Source organism: Trachinotus anak, unplaced genomic scaffold, assembly GCF_046630095.1.
Source record: "Trachinotus anak isolate AG129_WGS33_773 ecotype Australia unplaced genomic scaffold, CSIRO_AGI_Tana_v1 ptg000005l, whole genome shotgun sequence".
NCBI classification, from domain to species: domain Eukaryota; kingdom Metazoa; phylum Chordata; class Actinopteri; order Carangiformes; family Carangidae; genus Trachinotus; species Trachinotus anak.
This window is the reverse complement of record NW_027273856.1, coordinates 14,453,210-14,472,288: the sequence shown is the minus strand read 5'-3', so window position 1 is coordinate 14,472,288 and position 19,079 is coordinate 14,453,210. Positions and strand designations below refer to the sequence as shown.

General features: G+C 40.5%; 1 protein-coding gene across 7 annotated transcripts in view; it reads right to left on the bottom strand.

Moving 5' to 3' along the window:
• Positions 1-1,083: 1,083 nt before the first annotated feature.
• epha7 (eph receptor A7) overlaps positions 1,084-19,079 on the bottom strand; it is a 96,877-nt gene continuing 78,881 nt past the window's right edge. For 2 of the 7 annotated variants that reach the window (XM_071478464.1, XM_071478467.1), the window contains exons 10-17: positions 16,437-16,562; positions 15,786-15,971; positions 15,417-15,478; positions 14,999-15,208; positions 13,676-13,891; positions 9,315-9,508; positions 8,528-8,683; positions 1,084-6,843 (exon numbers count right to left, since the gene is read on the bottom strand). In XM_071478464.1, coding sequence (XP_071334565.1) covers positions 6,729-6,843; positions 8,528-8,683; positions 9,315-9,508; positions 13,676-13,891; positions 14,999-15,208; positions 15,417-15,478; positions 15,786-15,971; positions 16,437-16,562 — 1,265 coding nt within the window. In that variant the 3' untranslated portion in view covers positions 1,084-6,728. The remainder of the gene's footprint in view (positions 6,844-8,527; positions 8,684-9,314; positions 9,509-13,675; positions 13,892-14,998; positions 15,209-15,416; positions 15,479-15,785; positions 15,972-16,436; positions 16,563-19,079) is intronic. The other 5 variants (XM_071478466.1, XM_071478468.1, XM_071478469.1 and 2 more) reach the window with 3 other exon arrangements.

Here is a 19,079-nt window from a genome sequence, read left to right as displayed (position 1 = left end):
AACAACTATTGATGTCTGGGTTTAGTTTTCTCTTTGTCTGCTATTGTCTTTAGATCTTGTAGCTCTCGTTTTACTGTATTCATCTGAGCAATGCAGTGTTTAAATGGTTTGTGGTTCAAACTAAAACTGCACTTAACTACTGACAGTTTTTCTCAGTATCTATAAATGGATGAAGAAGAAAGACTCAAGTGTCTCAACTAAGACCAGTTTCTTTAAGGAAGACACAGTGTATGGGCCCTTACCAAGTACCAAGCTGTGTAGTAGCTCTATAACACTGGCCCTGTATGGATGTGATACGATTGCTGTCATTGTTGTGAGGCCCTTTGTAAAACATGAACAGACACAGTGATCAACTGCTTAAATGGATTGAAAAGCTTTGGACAAACTCATTCCGATACAAATACTATTTAAGTAATTTGCTCATAGTAATCGAGTAGTCCGCTAACAGTGTTCATTTTGAGCCTTCTCATACTTGACAACATAGGAAAATAAAATTGAAAACTGTTGTAGCCTCCTACTGCAAGCTGTCATATGCTCCTGCATTATCTCCCACACTGACTCAAGTCACAGTGATTGGCTGAGAAGCATCACATGACTAGTGCCGTAAAGCCTAGAAAAGCTGCACCAGTTAAAACAGAAACACTACATCAAAATGTAGTAATTCTCAATCATTTACAGGTTACAGGTCCAGATCTGGATAGGACAGCATCTGGGTCTGGACCAAGTCCATGGTCTGCCTATTGGTGACCTTGGGATGTTACACTATTTACCAGTATAGTATAGTTCTTAAGTTTATAGGCATCACATGTTATCAGATCAGTGCATAAACTTGCATACTTTCTGATTCTCAACCCAGTATTTCAGGCATTTCTGAAACTAGTATGGGAATCGGAACAACTCTAGCTATACTAGACTAAAAAATCTTTTTTCTTCATCAACTAAAAACTGACTACATATATGAAAGATGTTGACTAAATACGGCTAAAATTCATATGGACTTCTGATTTGTAAAATAGCTTATAAAATAAACACCAGCGAGGATACAAGAAATGATGAAAAAACACTGCAAAAGACAACAGAAACTTCTATAGAGATTGTATTATATTTCCAAAAATATATGTACAGTCTATTACAAAGGTTACAAAGCAAAAAGAATTGTCTATGTAACAAGAAATTGTCTAATTAAATGATCTTCTGTTGGGGAAAATACTTTTGACCAGTGAATATTCTTCAATACTTTCATCACAGAAAAATAAATAATAAATTGACAATTTGTATCACTGTACAACAAACTAAAAGGCAAAAATAAAGACAAAGTCAAAGTAAAGATGGAGATCCTATCAACTGTCTTTGGTCCTAAATGAGAAATTATGTACAACTGAAATCTTGTGGGGTGACAATAATTCATCTGCAAGATATAAAAATATAGTGCATTTTCAATGTATTCAGAGCTCTCTACTGAGTAATATGTGTAAAAAAAAAAAACAACAAAAAAACAATATAAATAAAATGTACAAGTTTTACAATTAGAACATATACAAAGATTCCCTCAAATCTCGACTCTTCTCGGACACAATCAACAGTGCTGCACTCTTTGGAATTACCCACCACCTCGCCAGAGCGGTGAAACTAATTTCCAACTGCTGTACCACAAGATTTGAAAAATAACTTCATACTCTATCTGCTGCTCCTGATTCCAACAAGCCCTCTACATCCTGTTTTTTTTTTTTTTTTAATATAATTTTTTTTTATTTTTAATTTTAAATTTTTTTTATTTGTGTGTGTTTGCTGAAATAGAACAACAGTAAAACATTTGTTTTTTTTTCTCCAGAGCTGAGCAGCCTCAGGTTGATGAAACAGACAGTAAAGTGACTTCATCAGTGAAGGTTACAGGTGATTTGGACGTTGAATTGATTTTATCCTGAACTTAATCTCAATTTGGCCCAAACTTCCCCCAGCACAGGTGAAAGAAAAAAAAAAGATGCAAACAACTTCAGCGTGTGAGGGGCCTCCAGGGGCCCAATTTTAAAATCAGAGCAGCAGGGGTGGGGTGGGGGGTGTGTTGGGGGGTGAGACAGAGTGCTGCCTCTGAACTGGGGAGTATTGTGCTGACTGAATGACTTTATGCCGGTATTCAATTCAAAGGTCTGGCCAAGACCCAATTGCTGAGCTTTGCTGTATGGATAAAGGGTGTGTGTGTGTGTGTGTGTGTGTGTGTGTGTGTGTGTGTGTGTGTGTGTGTGTGGGTGTGCGTGTGTGTGCGTGTGTGTGACATGGGGTGGGGGGCTCAGAGCTGGGCAGGGTGAGTCCCACAGTGACAAAGCATCACAATGAGCTGGATCATCCTGTGTTTAAAGTTTACTGACATGCATCACAGCGTGTTCAGGACGTTTTCCTCACGTTCTCCATTCACCTGAACAAGAGAACAGCTGAAGGTCTTCAGACCTTCTTGTGTCACAGCTCACACTGATGACACTAGATATTAACTGAGTTCTACATACAATCATGAAAACGCTGCACTGAAGTCAGAGAGAGTGAATCGCCCTAATGAGCTGTAAAACACTGTGAATTACTGTGGTGCTGATCAGCCTCTTATGCCTTTAACAACCAGTCAACGGCAGCGGGAGTCAAGCGAGCGAGCAGATGTTATGTTAAGGTGACCTTAACAACATCATTTTAAAAATGTATGACTCCAAAACAGCACCAAAGTAGAGCACCAAAATCAAAAGTGATAACCCCTGTGGCTTGGTCCAAACTTTAAAGGTTTGGGACATTAGTCAAAATGAGGGTGGAGAGGGTGGAGAGGGTGGGTCTCCATTCAAAGAGGCTGTGAAATCATCCACATGGAAGAATAATACAGGTACTGGACCCCAAACAAGTATTTCATCATAGAGCTATGACAAAATAAAAATGAGTTTTTGTGAGTCATCAGTTATCAGACAGACACTGTGTGTCACACTGAGCCTGTTGAGCTCATTGCCCTCTCAATCTCATTCACACAGCTTGGCCGAGAAGAGGGACTAATTTACTGGATTGAAGCCATCATTTTTGGTACAGTAAGTAGCCCGAATTATCACAGCCTGCCCAGTATCATTTTTACCAGCCTAATTAAATAAAAAGCCTCACAACTGTGCAGGAAACACTGGTCCTGGCCCTCAAAAATAAGTTTCTCAAGGTTAGACGGCAGTGACGTCTCGATCAGTGGTTCTCAAACTTTTCCACATCAAGGACCCCTGAAGTGACACAAATTAGACCACAGACCCCACTGATTAGATTTTTGCCCAGGGTCTGGCTAAAATTACATGTTGAAGCTGTTGTCTTTAATCAAACTGGTGTCTGTGCTCGATTAAAGAAAATGGTTGGTGAGGGGCAAATATCACAGTTTGATAAAGACACACACCAGGTGCTGCTCAGACCTCCGCTCCATCCACTGCTCTCTGTGATCACTTCCACTGGTGATTATTCATCTGAGATATATAACATCCAAATCAGTGGTTCCCAAATTGTGGGCTGGGGCCCACCGGTGGGCCATGAAGGTAATTGCAGGTCGGCCAATATATCATTTGCAATTTTGGTGAAAAGATGTAACTATATTAAAAAAAATGAAAATATAAACCATGTTTTAAAATGATAATAGGAACTTTTATGTTGTTGCCGGTGTATTTGCTATCAGTCTGAATGCGCCCAAAGATCACATCCATGGCAAAGACTGGAGCATCAAAATGAGTGGCTGGTTAGCAAGAGGAAGAATTAAAATGAAAGAGTCAAGAGAGAGATGCCGAATCTCTCTCAAGTCAAACAAAAAGAAAAATTCAACTTCCTGTCCTTTGAGTTCAGTCCTGATTGTTCGATTGTTATCCTTGAAATAAAAAAAGTGCTCAGAGGAGATGTTATTTAGCCTCCGTATTGTTACTGCGTTGGATGTGGGCCGCCAACATTATTGAGATTTTCAAGTGGGTCAAGAGTTGGAAAAGTTTGGGAAACATGGATCTAAACATTAACTATTATTTCTATTCTCCCGTTCCAGACTCTTATTGCCTTGGGTTTTGGATGATTGCTTTGACAAAATAAGTCATTTTGCACTTCATCATTGGAGTAAATATCTGGGAGATTGACTGAAAATAATCATGAGTGCACTTGTAGACCTGATCAGATATTTATTTTCTGATTACTCTGTCATCTCGCAGAATAAATGTAAAAACAGGTAAATGACAACACCTGTACTGTGCCACTGACATCACACAGAGGGCTGGAGGCAACAATTAAATGGTTTTGTTTTTGGTTTTACTTCACTAAACATCCCTCATTCATGATGGACAGACTGATTGTTTTCCAAGACCTCCAATACACCAAAAGATGGAGCAGACATTCTCAGCTTTACCCAGAGAGAGGGGAGGAATGAAGGGTGTTGATGAGTCTTAAAATCGTAGCTGACTTCATGTGGACGTAGTCGAGAAAATGGGGAACAATGATGAAAATGTTTTCTTGTTTGTCAGTGAGCTCAAGGTTGATTTGTGATTTTTCTTTCTATGCAAAACTGTTAATAATTCATTAAAATGACTTAATCTTTGAAAATATAGATTTGTATGTCAGGCTGCAGCAGCATTAATAAAAGCAGTTATAATGGTGTTCCTCTGTGAACAACACTCCTCTTTACACAACAGCTGGATAACTGTATTTTCCTATCAAAGAAAACTGCACTAAAACATATTTAACATGGAAAATGTCTTTTTTTTGCATTTGAAGTGGAGACAGATGGCACCAAATAGGTTGATTGGCTTTTAGGACATCCTCTGCAAAAAAGAACCCCTAACAACCCCCCCCCCCCCAAACACACACCCCTGGCCTCTGTTCTTCATACAAAGCTGTGTGGAAGAAAAGAGGAGCAAATCTTAAGAGACACTTTAACTTTTATCTGTGCCTGTGAGGGAGAAGAGCAGCGGAGACGCATGAATAAACAAGGGGAGCTGCGATGTGGCTGCCTACAGAGCCGGCACGATGGGAAATTTAACAGCACGATCCACGTCTGACACAAGCTCCGGCTACTTGGGGCCCGCATTTTCATACCCCAACCCTGAAGGGGGCTCTTTTGATTTCTGGGTGGCGCATTTGTGTCAGAAGATGATGTCAGCAAGGCTAATTGGCACCTTTCTAGTGTTTCGGATGTTGCTGCTTTCATCTCTGCAGCCACTCAGTTCAACACTTGCATGCCGTATTAGATTTTCATCAAACGTTTAAGCATATCAAGAGGCAAAAACACAACTATGATTATTTCGTCTGATGACTTGGCACAGCAGTTTTTTTCTGAGCACGTTCCCGTCAAAGAGGTACATTCCTTTCCTTTCCTTTCCAGCGGTGACTGAATCTTTCCAAAGGGTTTTTGTTTCAGCACAGCACACACATGCGTTTATACCTAGCACCTTAAAAAAAAAAAGAAAAAGGAAAAAAAAAATCTCAGGCGAGGACCTTTTCTACCTGGTAATTATTGCTCTGTTTAGTTCATCGCTTCTTTGCTGACTGTGTCACTCGTGGCATTAAACCGTGTTCATGAACTTGATTTCACCAGTTCAAGTTCCAGATGGAAAGAAAACAAAAAAATAGGGAGCTTGTCCACCCTCCAAAATGAACCGCAGAAAGCATTGCCATTGAAGTGCCTAAAGTAATGGCAATACTTAAATCAAACATAATTTAAGGCAGTATTTCGTCTACACCTTTCTTGGATCCACCTTTTAAAAATTGTACAATGCACCAACAATTGTGTGCGACATTTTCAGGCAAAACAACATGCGGCAGCTCCAATTTCAGTACAATCGTTCAACAGTGCTAAAACATTCTACTCAATAACCAAGTAGCGGTTTCTTTGTTTCCTGTAGTGAACACTAAGACAAAGGATATTGCTACTCTGATATAAAAGTCAGGTGATTCGGAGAACAGTTCACATCTTGCGTCTCCTCAGTGTCACTCCGGAAAAATTCCTTGATTTACAAAAAAAAAAAAAAAAAAAAAAAAAATTCGGAAGGTTGAAACCATGTCAAAAAGTCACTCCTGTAGGTGATGAACACGCACTTTGAGGATACCACGAAAACACTGCAAACAATTCAAACAGTCCAGCGTGTCTCAGCACAAAAAAAAAAAAAAAAAGGTACATTGAATTCTGCACAAAAAGTTCCCCTCTGTTTTGGAGAAAGGAGAGTTTACCCTGTTGTCAAGTCCAAAAAAGAATCGCTGCATGCGCAACAACATGTCACGGTGGCAGATACAAAGAAAACGAACAAATTAGAAAACAAAGAGAGAAAGGTGTTTTTTGTTCTTTTTAAAGGAACTCCATAGCTGTGGTGAGCATTTAAATCATTCATTAAGTTAAAGAAACATTAAGCATCAAACTCCTTTCCAATGTGCCATTTGATATGTGGTTGAGTTTGTAAGCGCCTCTTAAAAAAAAATGTAAAATTAAAATATCGCAAAAACAGAAAAAGTCTCATCCAGGTAGTTTCTTTTTTTGTTGCTGTTTTTTTTGCCCTTTTCCTCTCATTAGTGCCCTTTGAAGACCACAATCCTTCACCGAGGAACAAAGGAATGATTTCGCTCCGGACGCAGCCGGAAGAGTCAGACATGGCAGATGTCTGTTTACTTTGACCATAATCCCGGTTACGTCTCAAGCGCTACTCCGGATCAGTTCTGTTTTTTGTTTTGACCCCAGTAACTGAGGTGGTGGCGGCCCATCCCAGTCACACCTGGATGCCTGTGCCGTGGAGATGTAGCATCTGGGCTCTCATTGTCTGTATGCTGCTCATGATCTTTTTCTGATGGCCCACCAGCGTGATCCCCAAGCTCATCACATCCCTGGAAGACAGGACAGCACATTGGTCAATGCACCGAGCCAAAGCATGGCAACAAAGAAAGCTTTAGGGTTTTCATTATTGTGAGGAAGTGGAAACACACAGGTTTGTTTTTGAGTCTCAATGATACATTTGAACATCAATTTCAAATATGTAGCAAAAACAGGATGGCTCTGAAGGAATCTAGAGCTCCATTTTTTCTTGGGTAATATGCTTGGAAAGTTTACCCCAAAGCTTTGAACATTTTATGGGGATGTGGAGATGGATGTTGACATGTGATGGTGACTGGAAACTCTCAGTAACAACTTGAGGGCAAGCCACAGTCTGGGCTGATGCTCGTATTCAGCTTTTCATATGTTCTCAGCCAGTAAGAATGAAGTAACAGCCAAGACTTCACACAGACACATGTGGTTTCACACAGAGAGACACAATATAAGGATATTTAATATTGGTAGGAGAACATGTTTTTTTTTTTTTGTTGTTTTTTTGTTTTTTTTTCTCAGATCTTGTATCTTTAATATTTTATAACATGCTTTATCTTAGGTTATGGATCTTAGATGAGTTGAAACGTGTTACAGTAGCCCTCAGCTAACTGTGCATTTAGAAAAAAAAAAGAAAAAAAAAACCTTGCTGTAGCTGTAGCTTCAAAACTGAGCCAAGCCAGCAGGAAGTGAGAAACATAGCTGTGATATTACAGCTGCAGGCTTGACCCTCATTGCCAGTGTCTACCTGAGGCACTGCCAAGGTCAGAGGTTTCAAATCTGAATCTTTTCCCAAACTAAAAGATAATCTAAAGATATTTCTATTCTTTAGTTTGATCAGCCACAGGGTTTTGTTGAATAAAAGGCTGGGTAAAATAACAATAGGCAGGTGATGTGGTTGGTTGGTGGTGGTGGTGGGGGGGTGGGGTACAGTACATAAGAGTTGTGACATTTCTGCTTTTTAACAGTAACACACACTCTCACTAATAATTTTGTCACTGTGTTTTCTATTGGTGTTGAGGTACAATCAACACAACAACACTTTGTGTAGATGTTTACTTTAAAGGCCAAAGAGGAGAGGGACGAATCATGCCCTCTGAGCTCCTGAAAGACTTAATGTGAGATAGATTTGTGTCAAAAGTGTTACAGTAATGTTAGCTTAACACTCAAAACTGCAAAAATACAGCAAAGTAGAAGTGATGAGAAGTAATTAGTGATTAAAGACAGTTTCTGATGTAAAGACAAACAGAGCGATCAAGCAGTAGGTATGACTTCACTGTTTTTGAACTGTGGAAATGTACATATTATTGAGTTCATCAATACAAGGTAAACATGGAGAAAGTGTTTACTTTGCATTAACAGTAAATTAAAACAAGAGGAACAGGAGAGTCAATAAACAGGGAGGCTAATGCCTAAAATATGATGAAGCATATTAATTAGGGGGAAGTAGACGTAAAGGCCTGTTCTCTCTGCACCTTCAGTAAATAAAGGCTCCAGCCACTATTTGAAGATAAAGTTACAGAAACTTGTAAACCTCAAGGGATGGCGAGTCAACCAAAGCTCATCTTGAATGTAAAATGCAAGAAAGTAGATTTGTTTACTCCGGCTCAGATGGACAAAAGTGTAAGTGAGATCACAGTCTAAACGTGGCTGGTATTAATGTTCTCTACTGATGCTTAACCCCTTGAGGGCTTTGTATCTACTCACTCGATTGACATCCTGGCCACAGATTCAAGGGAACTGTAGCCAGCTGCTGTGAAGTTGTCTCTGTATCGTTCCATCTTGATGGCTTCCAGCCACTCTCCCACTGTGCGGAAAGCAGTGAAGTCTGGTGTGCTCTGATCTAACAGTGGACTAATTGGTCTGCAGGAAGAGCACAGAAAGATGTTTATGTCTTATGTGAAAAGAGAACGCCGAAAACACAATCAAGCAGGAGATGAGACAAAGCGATGGCCAAAGGCACCCAGCGGTGCAGTAAATTGCAAGACGGAGAGAAACTAGCCGAATGGAGGCTTCAATCAATATAAAATTCACAAACAGATACACCATGTCAGCTTTCTGTTTCAGGAAAATATTTTGGTCAATATCTTTTCAATCTGATTACATCCAAGCCATATAGTCTCCATATAGTAAAGTGCTTTTTAACCAGTTGTAACCTCTGAGTCTCAATCTCACCTCAGGAAAGTATGTTCTGACTGCAAATAGAATTCATCTGACAGACGTCAAAGTGAGGTCTGGAGTCCCTGCTGCACTTTAAAGTACCAGGAACTCATTACAGAGATTGATTTAAAAGCCCTGCTATTGACCATAAAGCCATGGAAGCTGCTTTGGGGTATCGATCCCCTGGGATTTATCTTTCATCTGTGAACTACAGAAGCTAAATCATCCACTGGACACTTTGGATCATCCACTAATACACTAAAATAAAAGTTAGAATTCTTTATTGTATGAATCCACATTTTAAAATGAAAAATTCTGGGTTCCATTTCCTCACCTTGTACACGTTCCCACTGGGGTTTTCAAGGTGTTAGGGTTACGAATCATCTTATCAAGGATGCCGACTATCTGATCAAATTTGGGACGTTCAGCTCTGTCTTTCTGCCAGCAGTCCAGCATTAGCTGATGCAGGCCTGGTGGACAGTCCATGGGGGCCGGAAGACGGTAGCCCTCCTCTATTGCCTTTATGACCTGGAGAGTGCAAAACAGATGGATCATTAGTATCAGCACTTAGTACCACTGTAACCCTAAACCACTTGGTATCAACCTTTAGTATCACCCCAACCCCTGGCCACAACCTTTTAGTATCAAACCATTTTGTATCATTACTTTCACCTAAACTGTATCAAACCCTTTGATGTCCGCCTTTAGTATCACCCTAACTCTAATCTCAAACCCTATGATTTTAGCCTTTGATACCACCCAAACCCTTACCCCAAACCCTTTAGTATTAGCCTTTAGTATCATCCTGACTATGAACCCCTTGGTATCAACCTTTAGTATCACCATAACCCTCAACCATTTAGTAACTACTTTCACCTTAACCCTATCCTCAAACCCTTTGATATCGGCCTTTAGTTTCATCCTAACCCTAACCTTAAACCCTTTGATATCAGCCTCTTGTACCATAAAAACCCTCACCCCCCCAAACCTTTTGTTATAAGCCTTTGGTCCAAACCTAACCATAACCTTTTAGTATCAGCCTTTAGTATCATCTGAACTCCAACCCTTTCTGGCAAGGTCAATAATTTATTATTCCTAATGCACATCCTTTAATCACTGAGTTTGTGTTGGGGCTTAATTATCAAAAGCATATTGTGCACTGTATGCATGTAAATTTTCCTCCTTTCAAATAAGGCTGCTGAGATCCTTCTACTGTATCTGCCCCCTGCTAGAGTTATTAATGATCTCGATTTGTATTTGTCAAGCACTGTCTGCAAAAATACTGACTAAAAGATATTGTTTTTAAAACCCACTTCACCAAGGTTATCTTATGTCCATGTCAATTTACTCATCAATTGGAGTACTAGCCAGCCTGTGAAAACTCCTGTCTAATGTCTTCGTCAAGTCTGAAAGAATTACTCATGTGCCATCACCAAGGTATTTCATCTTGACTTGTAGACTTCCTAGTGGGGACATGGAGTTTGAAAGGCGTGGGTATTTACCAAGGGGGGAGGGTCTAACCGAAGATGCTACATAATCATATCATGGGAAGTGTAGGATCCAGTATCTTTGGAATGTGACCCGTTCTAGGGATTAAAAGGGATATATGTGCCTCTACAGCATCGATTTTGACTCTTTTTTTGGAATCTGTCTTTTCACCCAAGTTTGTGGAAGTGTAATACGAAAATGCCAGAACTTGGCCTTGTTTCAATCATGAATTAGTTATGGTGACATTTAATTCCCCAGTTTGATTTTAGACAAGTTTTAAACAAATGCCTGGTTCATCCTAATTTTCTTGACTACTTATTTGGAAGAGAGTCTGAATGTAAATGGAGCTGAACCTGTTTCAATAGTAAATGGCATAACTAAACTGCTTGTTTATTCCCTGTGCACACTGCTGTAAAGCACTGTCTAACTCTACATCTCATCAGTAAAGCTGCTGAGAAAATCTTATCATAATTCATAGATGATAACAGCCAAGACAAAGGAAATGAGATCCAATGTGTAATAAATAAATGAACTTTACTTTGATGGTCATGTTAAAAAGGTTGTGTAATTTATTCAACTTCATTCATCAAGCTATCATTTACTTATCCTGAAAAGGTTATGCATGTTCTTTATTTGCCTCAGCTTGATTAGTGCAGCTCTCCTCTCACCAGGCACAGACAGGAAACAATCTCCTGCCTTCAGTCAGTGCTAAAAGCTACAGCTAGACATTTACAGAAAAACTTTAGGAGATGGAATCATATTACGCCAGTCCTTGTCTAGCTTTACTGGTCAACTGCGAGTTTTAGAATTGATTGTAAGATTTTACTGATAACCTTCAAGGCACTACAGGGTCATGCTTCAGGTTGCACTGTAGACGTTTACTAAGATATATTCCAAAGTGCACACAGAGTTGTTTCCCTGAGATTTATTTCCCACGTTGTTTATAAATCTCTTCATTAAAAGTCAATGCCATGACAACAGTAACTCGCCCTTTGATATGAGCCCCTTGTTCCCCTTCCCCTTTTTGTGTGGATAAGGATCTGTGTATGTTTCTGCATATATTCATCAGCTATTCATGTCAGGACCTCTCAGACAAGAATGAGTCATGGAGAGAAAAGGTGTCAAAACACTGAAACTGTTGGGGGGATGTTTGCTGACGTCTTGACAAACCACAAAAAATACCTGACATTGATGTCTGTCAAGTAGTGGAGTGGCACACAGCCACATACACCACTTTAATGGCTGGACATCTTGTTTAGAATTTCTAACATTTGATTGTTCAATCAGCAGGCCTCTGCTTCGCAGCACCCAAGAATCTTAATCATGTTTAGCCCTGATGCCGTGGATACCGAACACCGGGCGCCATGCAGGAATCTTAAAGCCAGAACTCGCTCGCCTTCTGCCATCAATCAAAATGTGTCAAGTGTCCGACAATAAGGAAAAGCTTCAAGTGGTCTGGCGCAGTTGGACTCTCTCAGTGGGAGTTGGCAGGAAAGCAGGCGACAGCACTCAGAGAACTGCGGGTGAGTCAATCATTATAGCAATTTGTGACATTTGTAAAAAGATGTGTGGGCCTTAAAAAAAAAAAAAAGAAAAAAAGCAAACGTGTTGTTTGTGGAGGAAAAGTGTGGGCAATGTCAGGAGTCAGTGTTCACAATTTAGCTGATGGTGAGACAGGATTGGTATAAAAATGATCATGTTGATTATGAATCATGATTACCCATCTCAGATTCACAAATCTAATTAGTTTTATCGTTCCGCACCTTTAAAGGTACATTATCTTATTTAATTACAGAAATGAAGAAAGCCCCGGAAAGCTCAAAATTTCCCTTCCAGCTTTGGTGCATTGAGTTTCATAATATCAGCAATGAAGTGGGAGAAAATTCTGGCTTTTTGAAGCAGTGTCACTGTTCCTACTATGTGTGTTTTTTGTTTTTTTCTTTTTAGCAGCATTGCTACAGGAGGTGGAAAGTTTTGTTTTGACTGTTTTGTGGTTGACTGAGGTTTGACTGTATCACATAGATAAAAAAAAGCATTAAGAGTTACTATTTTATATTTCATTACTTTTGTATACAAGCACAACCTGATGTTACTGACTCATGTTCAAGGCTTTGTTCCTACCCAACATAAATCTTATACAGTTATTACAACATTTTATTTTCAACAAGAGAGATGTAAAGTGACTCCCTTGCAGGGAATGAGTGAGCTAAATATGAGATTTAAAGGAGTCCAAACAACTATAAAGGGGCTAAGTAAAGAGATGCTGTGTAATTTAGTATTGCACTTCCATAAAATTGGGGACCTCGAAAGACTGAGATTAAAAAAATAATGGTCAAAATTAATGCAGCAGAGAACAATATAGTATGGGTCCAACTCTAAAATCATGAACAAATATTTTCTCAGACTTTACAAAAGCCCCCTAGAGCTACAGACGACAGACTGAGTAGTACTAACCATGGTGAGTAAACCTGGTGTGTAAAATTGGTGGAATTCTAAAACAAAGCAATAAATTCAGTGTAAACTGGGAAATATGCATGAGTTGTTTGCTGTGTTATTGGTTCCGTGCTGCTTCTCACACTGGTTCCCATTACCATAAGTCATTATGAACTTAAGAAATTTGAATCAAAAGCACTCTGCATGACAAGTGTTTTCCACTCCTCTTATTCATATTAATAGCACCATCAAATCTGTGTTCTCAGGACTTCATTTTCATGCCTGTCCCATTTCAGGACTGTTTCTCCTTCAAATGGATTCAAACTGCATGAAGACTTCTTGAACTAATTAAGCCCAAGGTTACCATCCCCGCAGAGCTGCTCTCTTGAGGGTCCTGAGAGAAAGCCTCAAAGAAAAAACCACAAACTGGGATTTTGTCAGTGATTTTCTGTGTTTTGGTGGGATGACTTCATTAGGGATAATTAGAGATTAATGGAAAATCTTGTTTTCTTACAAATCATGCTCTCTTTAGATCATTAGTTAGTTGAGACAGCAGCACTGTGTTGAGGCCCAGATTGGAAGTAATGAATAACCTCCCCAACACTAATACTCTTAATGCTGGTTTGTTATTTGTGAGCAAAGAAAAGGAACATTTCTGAGCACTTTCACAAATCAATACATTACATTTCATGACAGTTTATGCTCTTTGGTTATGAGGTAGCCCAGAGTTACAGTGTTAGTAACTTTATCACTTCTTATCAGGTAGTAACTCACGTCTTGATTGGACATGTCCCAGTAAGGCCTCTCCCCATAGGACATGACCTCCCACATGACGATACCGTAACTCCACACGTCACTTGCAGAGGTGAATTTACGATACTGGATGGCTTCTGGCGCTGTCCACCGGACGGGGATTTTGCCACCCTGTTCAGTAAAATGCGGGTCAGTGGCTGGAGTAAAGATCAAATTCATTACATCCTGCATCCTCCCCTAAAACATCAATTAGAGAGAATTTTACAATTACACACAATGAACAAACACATTTACAACTTCAAAACATTTGCAGACTTAATGGCTTCATTAGAGCTGCATTAAAACATTAGTACCTGAGATACTTTTCACTTGGAAATTTTTACTTCAAACAATGGCTTGGTATTTTGTGCAACATCAGCAGAGCTGCAACTAACTAACTAACTAGTACTTTAATTATCAATTAACCTGTCTATTATTTTCTTTATTGATTAAGCATTTGTTCCATTAAACATTAACCCAGATAACAAAATGAAACTTCTGGGCCAACATACAGTACCAGTCAGAAGCATGTCCACACTTTTGACTGGTACTGTATGTCTTGGTCCTTGGCCCAATGTCTGGCCCATATACTTCCAGATACAGATTCCAGATTTTGACTGCTATCTTCCAGTATTGGCTGACAGCTGGATGATTTTCTGTGTGCTCACCAGAATTGGTCCAGATGTGGAAGTAGCATCTGACAATCGTGCTGTATATGGGCCAGATTCGGGCCATGGAACTGGGCGTATACTGAGCCAGTAGAAAACAAGCCTGTGGCCCAATTATTGGCTGGATTTATTTTTCTAACCGGGAAAGATATTCCCGGAATATACAATCTGTTAATTTCTAAAAATCCAATTGCACTAAATATTCAACTATTTACTTATGTTCCCATAATAGTAATTGAGACTATTGAATCAAATTTTTGTTTTTCTTTATGGCTATGAAAATCTTTCCAGTTTTGATATGAGACTTTGACTGATACTGATACTGAAGATCCGGGACCCAAACTTTGCACTTATAATTAACTCAGTGCTGCCAGAGATTTATACTAACTTATTATTTGGCAGATGACATGATATTTTTAACTGCAGACACAATGAAACAATGGGATTTTTCACAACCTGGCAACCCAAACCGTTCTAAAAGGTGCCTATTAGAACGTGCTGAAATATGGGTGGTGCACACTACCTGGATGTGCACCCTGTTCTATTTTCATGCAGCTGCTGTGACTTGATTAGAAAAATTTGACAGGTCTCGGGGTACAGACAGCAAGAGAGCGAGCAGGCGCTTTAATTGACTCACAGTTGTTGTGTAGACAGCCTCCGGATCATCGTCTACCACTCTTGACAGGCCGAAGTCAGACACTTTACATACAAGATTGCTGTTGACAAGGATGTTTCGCGCAGCCAGATCTCGATGGACGTATCCCATATCAGACAGATATCTCATTCCTGCCGCTATGCCCCGCAGCATCCCCACCAACTGGATGACTGTGAACTGACCATCATGTTTCTGCAGAGAAAGCATAGGCAGGTCAGTCATATTCACTGACCATGAGGGAAATGTAGGTCACAGCACTGCAGCAGCTCTAGCACAAGATTTATGATATTTATGCAACGCACAGATCCTATTGCAGGCCGCCTCCTCTTTGGGAAAACTTTCAAGGGAAGTTATAAAAGATGCTGCTTTAAACCTCCTGCGCTCCGAAGGTGATACTCACCCTGAGGAAAGCATCTAATGAGCCGTTCTCCATGTACTCGATGACAATCATGACTGGTTTTCCTGGAGAACAAAAAAAAAATGGACAAAAAAAAGGGAGATGATTAATTGATACCTAAATTTTGTTTGCTTACAAACTGCTCCACAATAAACAACTTAGCCGAAACTGCTTCCAAGTTATTTTTAGCTGCGGGTTTCATTGGCTTTTAATTAAAAGTTACCATCTGCTCCTTTTATTACGCTGTCTAAATGAGAAAATGTTAAACAGGGAGAGTGGCTAATTGAATCAGATATAATGTCACTCTAACTTTTGCCTCCCAAAGCTAAATATATTTCCATGGTCAGGGTTTGAATTGCCTTCACAGTTTACCTCTCGTGACGACGCCTTCCAAGTGAACGACATTGGGATGGTCAAACTGTCCCATGATGCTCGCCTCGCACAGGAAGTCCCGCCTCTGCTTCTCCGTGTAGCCCACCTTTAAGGTCTTGATCGCGACCGACACGTCCCGCTTCCCGGGCAGCTTCAGCCGGCCGCTGCACACCTCCCCGAACTCTCCTGTGTGGGATGAAAACATTTGTGAGTGAGGGATCTGTGCGGTAGCTAAAGAAAAAAAAAATCAAGCACTTCACAATGACAAATTTATTAGTGTATTTTGAGACAAAGCAGCTGTGCTGTGGTGGAATACAAATTGCAGTGCGACATCTTGTTATACTCAGGGGAGTGTAACCAAGACCTATAATAAGACATGCTAGAGATGCATAGACACTGTCATTGACCGCCTCTGTAAAACCCATGTGGCAGCAATTTTTCAGCTGCGGGAATGGCTGCAACTGCCTCTACCAGACACACATTAATTGCAATGAACTTTTTCCCCTCTTTGCAATTGCGCTATCAATATACGATGCATAAAGCTGTGTCCCTACTCAAGGTGTAAATATTTGGCTGTCAGTGTGATATATGAGAGCGCGGAGTGACAAAACAGCAAAGAGCTGAGAGACACGGTGGGGGGGGGGGGCTCACCTGCTCCAATAACCCGCTCGATTTTAATGCAGGAGGCATCCAGCTCCTTGGCAAATTGATGGACAGCCCTGTTCGGGTCCTCATATGTCTCAGGGTCGATGTAGGTTTTGGTGCCTGGAAATTTGACTGTAGAAAGGTAAGAGGATTACTGTTACGATTAAATATGCACACTGCGCACCAGCGGGCGCTTGACAGGCAAACGATTACCAAGACCAGTGATTCAGAGGGAATTGCTGAACAGTAGAGCGGGCAGTGTCAGGAGGGTTTTTCACACACAAGGGGAAATTCATCACAAAAAGGGAAGCAAAGATTTGAGTAACCCATACGTGATGCTTTTATGAGGTCGCCAGTTACCTTTCACCTCCCCGCAGCTGAGACTTGCTCGCTAAACAAAAGGGATCTGCCTCACCGCTCGCGTTAGCTCATAGCACATGATGCCACTCAGATCCCTTTTATGAAAGCAGTGAAAGAAGCACTGTAATAATTTGATTTAATTTATGTTGAGATCCCACTTCACAACCTTGAAATGACCTTCTGGAGAAAACAGAGCTGATTTTAAATCACATGAATTCAGATAGATGGTTTTCAAAGTAAAGAATTAACTGATTTTGTGGAGGAAATAAACAACCCATTAACAAGCTGTGAACCCAAATGAAACAGATGCAAAAGCGCTTTCATACAAACGATTATGATCTTCGGTTTTGATGTAGTCCCACTCTGGTAGTTATTAAACTTGACAATCAGGTATTAAGTTATTTCTGCTGCTGTCCCATCAGTGCAGTGGCCCTGACAGCTCAACACACTGCAGCCTAAGAAAATGCATCCAAATTCATTAAACACAAGCAAATACAGAAACACGGTGCAAGTAGCACAGACAACGAAAGTGTTTCCATGGGACACAAAAAACTGACGAACCCAGCAGGGATGCACTTGTTGTTCAATTCTATGTGACTTTTGAAGTTAAAAGCATTGAACAACAAGTGTGTCACTTTTATGTCCCTTAAAAAAACTTCAGTTGTTGTCTGTGCTACTTGCACCGTGTTTCTGTATTTGCTTGCATGCATGTGTTCTCCACATGTGTGTTTTTTTTGCAGTATGTTGAGCTCTCAGGGCAACTAAACATCAGCCTTTATGACTGATGCAGACGGTACTGGGGCTGCAAAAAACTCACTGCAGATGCAAATATGAAGTAAATCTCCATAAATGAAACTGAATCAGAATTTGTAGGGAAGTGGGGAAAGCACATTTTTTATTCTTTTTGTTGGTCTGAAGCCTCAGGCGAGACATTTAAGGTTTTCTTAAAAATTAAATCCATGTAATTTCAAATAACACTGATAAGTGACCAGTTCATGAATATCCATGAGGTGAGAGTGGAAGCAGTTTGTAGAAAATAATGAAAAACCAACAAGGTTAGAGAAAGGCCACAGATGGAGTAGGGGGGTTACCATTTCTCCAAATTAACAGCAAATTACAGTATTATGCACTATTAAGTGAACAGACCACTCAAGGGGGCTATTACACGATGCATTTTAAATTCCACTGATAACAATATAACCTGTCAACTTTAAATTTTAATGAGATAGTACAGCCTTAACACACTGGGTAAACACTGGACAAAACAACACAACTGAGCAGCGAGCTCACCAGCTGGAGAGAAGGCACGGTGGCCAATCCAGCAGTGTAAATACAACAAACACATTGTGCTCCAGAGAGGGGGGCGCCGGCAGCTGAGATTTCCCTCCACTTGCTCCCATAATTGCTTTGTCCATTCAAGATGTCAGAGGATCTGATAGGAGATGTCTTATCGCGACTTCCTCGCCGCTACATGGCAGACAAATTGGGTCTATATGTTGAATTTGGTCGCTATCTGGCTTCTGTCGCCCTGGCAGCCTCTCGTCATTTGATATTGCATGGCAGATCCCTCCATTAAGCCCGGCACAAGCCTCGTTTGTGTTTTCTCCCCGTTTTTTTTTTTTTTTCCTTTTCTTTCTTTAGCAGGTGTGACCTGTGAGCTGCTGAGGTGGATCTGGCAGATACTTAGCAGTAGCCAACCTCGGCTCACCAGCGCTGCCTCTGCTCTAGCTGCACACTTCGTGACACCCCTGACCCTTTTGTTTCCAAATCAGCAGTTTGCCTACAGCGTGGATCATTACGGCTCCACTTGGGGAAGCTGTCTGCAGCTGTATCTCCGGGGGCATCATTAGGGGTGGTGTATCAGTGTTAAAAAAAAAAAACCCTCACACTGATAGAAGGCGCCTAGAAGCAGCACCTACAACAGAGCAAACTGTGCCTACACTAGAAACTCTGTCACTTGTTAAAACCATCTATGTTATGGCTTTCACATTTTTTTAAGGACCCTCCCTCCTCATGGGTCAGCCCTTTACTCCCACCCTGACAGCTGTCACGTTCATGCGTTTGTAGTTTCCTGACTTCTTCATCTCTGCAGAGTGAGTGCAGCCGATCAGCACCAGATGTTCGCCTGATTGTTCCCAGCCTTGGCTCAAATGAACTGGGATAAAACAGTCACGGCCTGTGGGTGCTAATAGGTTTTAAGGCACCCTATCCTGCTGATTATGCAGTGCTTCAGATGTCTCTGTCCTTGTGTGTTTAGATGTGTATATACAGTACATATATAAGCGTGTG